The sequence below is a fragment of the Lactuca serriola genome, chromosome 1 (genome assembly GCF_051521515.1).
Source record: "Lactuca serriola cultivar US96UC23 chromosome 1, Lser_US96UC23_V15, whole genome shotgun sequence".
In the NCBI taxonomy this organism is placed as follows: domain Eukaryota; kingdom Viridiplantae; phylum Streptophyta; class Magnoliopsida; order Asterales; family Asteraceae; genus Lactuca; species Lactuca serriola.
Genome location: NC_136408.1, coordinates 3,297,957 through 3,308,516, shown reverse-complemented (window position 1 = coordinate 3,308,516; position 10,560 = coordinate 3,297,957). Strand labels below are relative to the sequence as shown.

The 10,560-nt window shown below is 33.9% G+C and overlaps 1 protein-coding gene across 1 annotated transcript; it reads right to left on the bottom strand.

The window, feature by feature from the left end:
- Positions 1-1,966: 1,966 nt before the first annotated feature.
- LOC145082351 (purine permease 3-like) lies at positions 1,967-10,259 on the bottom strand. The gene is made up of 2 exons (XM_079023314.1): positions 9,455-10,259; positions 1,967-2,433 (listed from the first exon to the last, which is right to left on the bottom strand). Exons 1-2 carry the CDS (start codon positions 10,214-10,216, stop codon positions 2,083-2,085), a joined length of 1,113 nt encoding a protein of 370 aa, XP_078879440.1. The 5' UTR covers positions 10,217-10,259; the 3' UTR covers positions 1,967-2,082.
- Between the last annotated feature and the right edge of the window lie 301 nt (positions 10,260-10,560).

Sequence of the window (10,560 nt, the reverse complement as noted above, 5' to 3'; positions counted from 1 at the left end):
ACAAGGTTTCTAGGGTTGCATGTACACCATAAGAGTGTTAGAAGGCTCAAAACCCTTCAGTGGTATCAGAGACTAGGCTTGTTTTCTTGATACTTGATGCAAACTTGTTTTTCAAAACCAAAATCTGCCCAGACTAGAAAACTTGACGAGTTCTGGCCTAAAACTCGCCAAATTCATGAGTTAACACATGAACTCGATGAGTTCCAGATAGAACTCGACGAGTTTGTCTTCCAGTTTGCAGTTTTTCAAGTTTTGCTGCTGGAAATGGACTAGAAACATCACCCTAAACTGTTTTGGTCTTATGAAACTTGTTTTAGATGGTGTAATGATTATGCTAATCCATTTTCAATGGCGATTATCAAATTTTCAAGTTTTGCATGGTTATTTATGATTCTTGAAATTGTTGATATGAATGTTCATGAACTTATAAGTTTAAAAGATCATAGGAATTATTTGCAACTTGCTTGGTAGTTTAATTTTTGATCTTGATGTGTTTTAATGGAATCCATAATTTGTCCTCAAGTTATGGATTACCAAAAGTCTTTCTTTTAAAGTCTATTAATAAACACATAGGTTACATAAAATGAAAAGTCTCTCATTTTAATAAACCATTAACTCATAAGTTATGAAAGATGAAAAGTTTTGAAAGTTACAAAACTTGCCCTCAAGTTTTGGAACATGTAAAGTCTCACACACCATGGTAAAACTTTAGTTCCAACCCCTAGAATTTTAAAAGTTTAAATTCAACCCTTATACTTTCTAATATTATAAGTTTAATAATATTTATATATGTATAAGAACAATTCGTTTTACCGTTAGTAGGCCTTATTCACGAAGTCAATCTATAAGGAGGGGTATAAGGTTGTTACCTATAAAATGGCAGCTTAATGGGTGTCCACTCTCACCTACCGCTTCGTTGATTGGTAGAGGGTCGTTAGTCAAACGGGTAGGACAATGAATTTAATCCTCATTAAAAGTATGATGAATGTAAAGTAACTAAATCTTTTTATAAATTCCTAATCTTAGTTACTCTAAGAAAATGTGAATAAGGTGCTAACCTATGAAATTACAATTTGCACTTTGATTAAGTCGTTAGTGGAGCGTTTGTGGTTAACCGGCACACTAACCTGGACTTAACAAGGTAAGAAAAGGGTGGCTTAAGGTTTATCATAGATCGGAGGAGCATGTGTGGTTAACTGCGCATCTCAACACTTAGGTGAGTAAAATGTATTTATGGGGAGTTTGACTTATTTTTTGAGGGGTCAAATGTTTTTTTTTGGAAAAGATAGAATGCAAAAGATGTTTGGTAAAAGCATTTTAAAAGTTATTTTTGGATTTTGGATATAAGGAGAAGTGACTTTTCAGGAAATCCTGATTTTTTGTAACTTTTGCCAAAAGGACTTTTGTCTCCAAAAAGATAAGTCAAACACCCCTTAATTGTGCAAAAATTGTGATGGGATGAACAATCTAATTTTCATAAGAATTTATGATAGACATAGCATAACCACAAATCACTTCATTATCCCGTCAATTCTGAACGAACATATCATAAAATAACTCTATAATAATTTGTTTATCAAATAATTGATACCAAAAAAAAAAAAACCAAACCAAACCAAACCAACTCCTCATAAGCACACAATTATTTGATAAAGAAACGAAACCATCTATGCACCAACTACATTTGCAATGTCTTTACCTTCAAAAAGTGAAGGCCCCGGTCCAATCGAACAAAGGCTAGCCAGTGTATTTATTACTAGTATTTTATTTCATGCCGGAGAATTTGTACGCATCGGGATCTTAGCCGGTTCGTCTCAAGTTGCATTAAGATGCATATAAATTCGTTGATGTAATTATCCATTGTAAGGTATAATACATGAACGATTACGATTATGACAACAATATATATATATATATATATATATATATATATATATATATATATATATATATATATTTCATATCATTGAATTTTAACTGTGCATAGAAAGTGCTTCAATACGAATCAAAATACAACTACAATACTAACTGAAAATGTATAAACATCTACGATTACATTCGATGGATAATTGGGTTGGACATCTACGGATAATTAGGTTGAGACATCTCCATTTGTTCTTGAGAAGATTTTTGGTAGCTTGACCTTTTTTTGAGCTTATATTCCCCATAAAAATAAGAAGCAAATCCCCATAGAGATAAGACAAGCGCAACACCTTTCTCGGCTTGAAACTTTTCTTTATAAAAAACTACAGCTAATATCTCAGTCACAGGAAGTAGAGCTGCAATTATGATCCCTGATAACAATGATGATGCACAAAATATTACTCCTATGACTCCCAAGAAGAAGCATTGCCAAATTAAAGCGCTAAGACATAATATTGTGTAATATTTAGTCCTTCCTAACTCAAAACTCGCTGCTTCCCTTGGAATCACCTACAAAAGAAACAATTGCAAAATCAATAATCCATAAACCAAAATATAACATTTTCTTCGTCTTATATACCAAAAAAAAAACACACACAATTTTCTTCATAAAAGCAACAAAAATAGTCAAAACCATACCCCAAATCCATCATACCAATATGATTGATTCATCCTTACACTGCAACTCTTGGATAAAAATTTAGTATCACATCGTTTTAACATCAGTTTTAGTTGGTTATTATATTGCAAGTTTAGAAGGTGAGAACTGAGAAGGAAATCCTTGTATAAGTTAATTTGGTCTCAAAAGCATAGAGGCTTAGGGAAACGACCATCTCCCTTGGTGAATACAACGCTTTGGCCCAAAACTGTATCCACGATGAAGCATTCAATTTGTGAATTTCTACCAAAATCTATCAATGCGTCTCTTGCTAAAGGACACCAAAACCAGCCGCAATTAACTATCCCGCAGATACGTCTATAGGTTTTTAGTTTTGCAGAGATTACATTTTTTTTACGAATTCTTTCTCTCGTAAAACTAAAACAAATCATATATTTTGTGTTTGGTCTTGGTTTAACCTGAAATTCGAAAGAGTGATTTAATGAATTTTATTAAATTTGATTGTATAACTCTTGTAGATTGAAATTATAAGTTAAAGAAAGTATAAATACACAATTTCCAAAATATCTCATTTCTTTAATATTCGATATCTTTGACATTCATTATCCCTATTTTCAAACAATTTCTACGTCTTATCTATAACATGCAACTCACATAATTTTTGTTAGTTGCACAAAAATATACAAAATAATGGAAATAGATATAAAACAACATCGATGGTTGATCCAAAAGCGTGCAGTAAAGTCGATTGTCTTTGGCCCAAAATGTTAAATTGCTCACAAACATTTTTATCGTACAAAAAATAAAAATTAACACTCTATCATCTTCTAACGTATTATGTCATATGTTTTTTTTTTCACATGTAAATTTATGATTTTTTTATTTTGTTAAATTCTACATAGTATTTAAATGTAATAAATAATAATAAATAAATACATATCAATTTCATTAATAAACTTTCCTTCTAGTTTCAAAATTACTAAAATAAAACCTCATTAGTTTCTTTTATTTAAATTATTTGTTTAAATTTAAAAAAGAAAAAAACACTTTAATTTTAATAATTAAATATTTTTTTCACTTTTCTGATAAATTCAAACTTTTCAAATGTTTAGAATTTCATATTTATTTTTTTTTGAAGTAAACATATGTAATACATGTATCTCACACCAAATCTAAAAATCAATAACATATCAACTATCATCGTTTTGTAAAAATATAAGAAAGCATTTATTTTTTGTCAGTCCGTATGTAAATTATTCCATAAATTATAAGACAAAATATGATCTAAAATTGCAGCCATTGCGGTTAGAGCATCTCCAATCCACCCCCAAATGTCATTTTTTCCTCCATTATCTCCCCTATTCTTCTCCAACCCTACTCCATTTCTCCCCCCATATTTGGAGATATGAATAGTATTACCTCATATATGAGGTGATACTATTCATATCTCCAAATATGAGGATGAAGTTTCAGTTGTCGGGTTTAGTCCCTAATTTTATATATTTATACATTTGTAGTTTATTTTATCTATTAGATTTAATTTAAATATAATGTTTAATATTTATAATATTATTGTAACGTCCCGTTTATTTAAATAAATTAATAAATGTAAGTTCCGATGATTTGTGAAGAATATTAGAAGTCGAGGGTTAAAAGTGTATGTTCGGGACTTAAATTGAAAAGATTGAAGGCTTAAGGGCTTGTTAGTAATTTAAGGATCTATTATGAAAGAGATTTTTGTAGAGTAGGGGTTGATTGGTAAATTTCAGACTTTAATTGTAAAGAATTTCAGAAGATAGGGTTAAAAAGGTAAGTATGTGTTTTATTTTGAAAAAAAGATATCATGGGGAGGGACTAGAATGGTTAAATGGACAAAGTTAGAGCATGGACACGGGACAACTCCCATCACCCTCCCTTAATCCATGTATATATGCATCTTAAATCACTCAAAACCCTAACCCTAAGGGATATGCCTCCAGCCGCCACCCCTCTTACTCTCTCATCCCTGGACATAAGAGGTCGCCGCCATGCCATGGAACTGCCACCATCAAGACGAGCTGTCGGCAACAACGTCAGTCACCGAGAGTCCGTCGAAGACCGGGAAGAAACCTCCATTCGCTGCTGCCATGTCAGACGAACATCGCCATTGCGACGCTGGCTGCCGGAGGTGCTGGCTGCCGTTATTCTGTCGCTGTGCAAGTATTGGGCTGCCGAGAAACCTTCAGTCGATTCTTCTCTTTTTCCCTCTCGTTCCTTTTGTTGGGTTAACGCCATGTATGGCGGCTGTGGTCACTGGTGGGCCGTGAACCACCGTTTCAAATTGCTCCGGCGATAGCAACCTCCTAGTCAGCTGTTTAGAGCTTGGTTCTTGGGTCATTTCATGTGGACCGCCACCACCATTGGGAATGGTGGCTGCCACCGTTGTGCTGTTGTTGTTGCTTTTCTAGTGCTCCTACCGCCACTATGAGCCACCAAGGGAGGGTGGCTGGATCTTTTGAGAAAAAAAAAAAAAGAAATCGTGTAGGTGTGTATGTATGCGTGTTGGATGTTTTGTTTAGCCGGAAAGTCAGAAGTAGCCACTACCACCACCGTGAGGTGGTGGCTGCCGCCATGTACCGCCGTCGACCACCATGGTGTGGTTGTGTGTGTGTGTGTGTGTTAGTTAGTGTGGATTATTTTGGATAAAGTTTGTAATTGTAATTAGCATTGAATAATAAAAAATAATAACCACCACCGTAAGGTGGTGGCCGCCGCCGTGAGCCGCCATGGACCACCACTACCCGAGGTGGTAGTGGGTGGTGCCCCACTAGCAAACCCTAATGGGCTCAAAGATTAATTTTGGGCCTATTGGGCCATGTTTGAGTGCAAACCTTAATTAGGGTTTAGAAAACCCTAATTATGAGTAATTGGGCCTTAGACTTATTGGACCCATCTTTGGGCCATTGGGATTGGAGTGTGTGTTAAGCCCAAATCACTCCATATCACTTATCTAGTAGAGTAAAGGACTTAATGGATTAAGTCCTTAATGGGTTAAGTAAGAAACACTTAACCCTAGTTATCATTTGATGTGAAACCTTAATTTCACTTGGGCTTTGTGTTGGGCCATCCAAGAATAATCAAATGGACTAGAGTAATTAGTTGGGCTCTAAGGTAAGGCCCATATGAAGGATTGGGCCCAATTTGGAAAATTGGGCCATAGATAGGCCATAGTTGGGCCTAGATGGTTGTATGGTATTAGGCCCTTAGAATGAGACATGTTGGACTGGACTGATCAATTAGGCCTTAAGGGAAGTCCATGTAGAGGTTTGGGCCCAAATTTGGAAAGTTAGGCCATGGGTTGGGCTTTGATCCCTAGTTGATTTTAGGCGTATGGATTGGGCCTTGGGCTTGGGTAAGCCAAGCTAGAGGTAATGTAGTAATTATCCAAAGTATGTGTTCATAGTTTTGAGTTCGAACCCAATTATTAATTGGGTTTATTTTGGTGTTGACAGTTCGGGAATTTGTCATCCAGCAGCTAGGGTTGAGTATGCGGGACTTCAGCAGTGTGGGATTGTGTCTACGGGACTTCAGCAGTGTGAGGTGAGTTTCCTTCCACTAGGAACGAGTCCACGACCACAATGTCGGCCCGTTTAGTTAGCAGTAGTTCCGGACTACAGTCTGATGCAGTAGTTCATTATGCTTGGTGTCTTTGTGATACAGATGAGTTATGTGTTCCGGACTATGGTCCGATGCAGTATGCAGTATATGTGTTTATATTATATGCTATGAGTATGTTATGCTATGTTCAGTTAGTTCCGGACATCGGTCCGATGCAGTAGTTAGAGTGCTTGATGTCTTTGTGATTCAAGCATGTTTTGTGTTATATGTTCCGGACTCTGTTCTGATGCAGTATGCAGTATATGTATTCGTGCTAGTTGATATGTTTATGCTATGTTATGTTCAGTCAGTTCCGGACTTCGATCCGACGCAGGGGGCAAGGTCCCAATCAGCTCCGGACTTCGGTCTAATGCAGTCAGTTCCAGGCTTCGGTCTGATGCAGTTAGTTTCGGACTTCGGTCCGATGCAGAAGGCAAGGCCCTGGTTAGTTCCGGACTCCGGTCCGATGCAGAGGGCAAGACCCTGGTTAGTTTCCGGACTTCTGACCGATGCAGTTTCCGGACTTCGGTCCGATGCAGTGGGCAAGGCCCAGTAGATGTGTTATATGTTATTGTATGGTATGTGGTAGTTTGGGTAGCTCACTAAGCTTCGTGCTTATGGTTTTCAGTTTTGGTTTCAGGTACTCAGTTTTCAAAAGATGAGCTCGGGAAGATTGTCGTGCACACACCATTTGTTCAGCCTGTGATGTTTATACTCTGATAGATTTGACAGTTGTTATGATATTTTGAGATATATTGTTTATGATTCTTATATGACGTCGATGAATATGGTTTTATTACTGATTTAAAACGAAATTTTCAGACTGTATTTTTGGGATGTTACAATTATGAAATATAATAAATTATATTAATTAATCAAAAATTTAAAATTTATTTTTATTTGTTAAAACTAAATTAATAGAGGGGTGTGTTTGACAATCTATCTAAGTTGAAATAATAGAATATACTTGGAATATACTTTTTGGGGTTAAAAAATGAAGTAGGGTTGGAAATGAAACACTATTTACCCTATTTTTTACTCCATTTTTGGAGGAAAAAATAAAAATGGGTTGGAGATGGTCTTAGATTGTTACCATTTTTGGGAATTAATAATTAACATTAAAATTACATAAATAACAATCTTCTTTGAATAATTTGTAACTTTATAAATGTGGTTGATTATTCTATCAAAATCAACTACATCTCTCATTTAAACATTGAGTTTTTCTTGTATTGTTGAACTCTATAAAACTCATTACTTATTACCTTCATTGAATTAGTTGATTCGTATGTGATGTTTCCAAGTCAAAGAATGAAGCATAAAATGGTGCGAGCTATCAAGATTTTTCAATTTTTATTTGATATGATATTCTAGTAGTGGAGGTTAGTATGTGTTAAAGTCGTTTTGGTATATATATATATATATATATATATATATATATATATATATATATATATATATATATATATATATATATATATATATATATATATATATATATATATATATATATATATATATATATAGGGTTAGGTTATTTTGTTTTCACTATCTATTGTGTGCATGTATGACTAATTCTGGACCAATCATTTTAGTTATTTTAAGAAAGTAATTAATACATATTAAATGTTGAAGATATAATAGGTATTAATTACATCTTTAACATTTAATATGCATTAATTACTTTTTTAAAATAACTAAAATGATTGGTCCAAAATCAATCAGCACACAATAGATAGTGAAACATTTGAACCTATTTGATTGATTATAGTATTTTTGTAGATGGTACTCTTTATCAAGTTTTTTAATGTAAATTCTGTGATAGATTTTATAAGGGATAAAGTTACAAATGAAAGAAAATGAAGCATTAGAAAATCATCTTAAAGACTTTTAGCATCTTCTTTTGGAGGTGGATAGCTTCCATGGTCAGGTCCTCCTTCACAGCTGTAACAATGAATGGCTTCCATGCCATCATGTGTCATGGACCTCCTTGGTTCCCAAAACTTCATTATATTATTTTTATGATCGTTATTTATAAAATAATTTTCAATTACATTCTTGTTTTTTACTTTTAAATATATCTAGTATCAAGAACATATTATATTTTCATAACTTATACGTTTTGATATCATTAGTGCTTTCAAAAAAAAAAGTGACATTCAATTTATTTTTTTAACGTCACCAAAAAAGAAATAAAAATCGTTTTTCTTGTTATTTTTCTATTTTATAGCTATAACTTCTTTGCAACTTTAGATTCTTCTAATTTGTAACTTACTTTTACAGTTTATTGTAAAAGATACAAAATATGAAATACATTTAAATTGATGATTGGGATGCTCTAAGTCAAAGTCACTTGGTTTTTATTGCAAATTGGAAAGACAAAGTTGTGGGGTCAAATGTTGAATATACGAATCGTGAGGGCGACTTTAGTCCAAACGATGCTGACATAATAGCTTTATAGTTTAGACTTTAGACCAGAAGGAAATGTAGTTCAGATAAGTTATTACTCTGAAAAAGTTCAGAAGAATTCTAAAAATAAAACTAAACATTATATGTTGTGCATAAAGTTGTATGATACATCCTTTAATCGAAATTAATTTGTGGGTGTCATACAATAATATAAAAACTATTGTATTTTCACATCATCATTATATCATTTTCCCTTCACCCCATAAAAATGGTAAGTGTGATACCACATTTTATCATATTTTTTAATTGAAAAAAATGTGATTATATAAATTAATAAAAGGAAAATACTTCATCATTTTAAAAAAAATCATGGTAAATTAAAATATAAATAAATAACATCATGAAACATAATAGAATAGTACATGCCTAATTATTTTTGTTCACCACGTCATCAGAATATTCGTTGAAATGAGAGTGTTAATTTATAGTAAAAATTTATTAAGAAAAATAAATAAATAAATAACCGTTTGAAGCCAACAATATAAACACATTAGACACGTCAAACGTATGTTAGATTTTTCTCCCATCATTATAAGATTGATAATACATTAAATCAAAATGTGACAGATTATTAATTATTTGAAGCATACGATATTATAGGGGTAATCTGTTCAATTATTTAATAGATAAACCATATGACAGATCGGTCTCCTTGTTTCTTTGTTAAGATAATCATTTGTCTCTAGATAGACATATTAGATTATACTAGTTAGAACTTTCAGCTGATGTCAAATGTAGTTGTGAAAATAATCTAGTTTAATTAATAATAAAATTCTAATGTTGTGTGAAGGAAAAAACAGTTTGTACCTCAAAGTCGTTGTTGGCTATCATCCCTACCGTACAAAATAAGGTAGCAAACAAACACATAACTATCTGGATCTCCACCACCAGTGTATACGTTATCTCCTGCTTTGCCTTGTTGTACGTTAGCTCTATCAATGGCAGCACAAACCCATACAGCAACGCCGCCGCCACCGTCATAACAAAACCCATCGCGTACTCTTTCTTACTCTCTCCCTCCGGCCGGTCACTGCTTGTATGCAACGCCAGAACCGCCGCCCCGACAGTCAGAAGCACCACGGCGTTGATGGAATACGGTGTAAACTTCTGTTTCACGAGGAGGTATGCAAAGACCGCCACAAAGGCGAGATGAGGGGCGAGGATGAGGGCGGAAGTGGAGATGGGGAGGCGGGCAACGCCGTAAGCGTAAAGGTAGTCGTCAAGACCAGTGAGCACACCGATAAACGCCACCGCGAAGAATAATCTTGGACGCATGTAGATAAATGTCGTGTGTTTATTATCTCCATCTTTTCCGGCTGCGCGGCGGTGGAAGTAGAGAATGATGAGGACGACAAGGATAAACGGCCAGCCAGCCGTTTCTAGGAACGATGACAACCAGACGCGGTTGCCACCGTGGATGAAGTAAAGCCGCATGATCAAAGGTCCACCACAGTTTCCGATGGATAACAAAATACAACTCAGGATTAAAAGCGCCTTCTTGGCCGCCGGGTTCACTTTGGCCGGCATAGGTATGGAGCTGGTGGTGGTTTCTTCATGGTTATCCATCATATGCAAATCTAAATTACTAAAATTGATGTTCGGAGAAATAACATAAATATCGTTGAGGATTTTGATTTATTTTTCATTTCATTTTTAGGTAATTAAAGTTTCAAAATAATAATTAAAATTTTTTTTTTTGGATTTTTTTTTTAATTTCGTATTTTAAAATTATTTTTAAATTTGGTCTTACGATATCACAAAATTAACATGGTCTCAAATATATATATATATATATATATATATATATATATATATATATATATATATATATATATATATATATATATATATATATATTATTCAGAACTCATAGTTTTTCGAAAATCCAAGAACTAAATATGGAGTGTTAAATT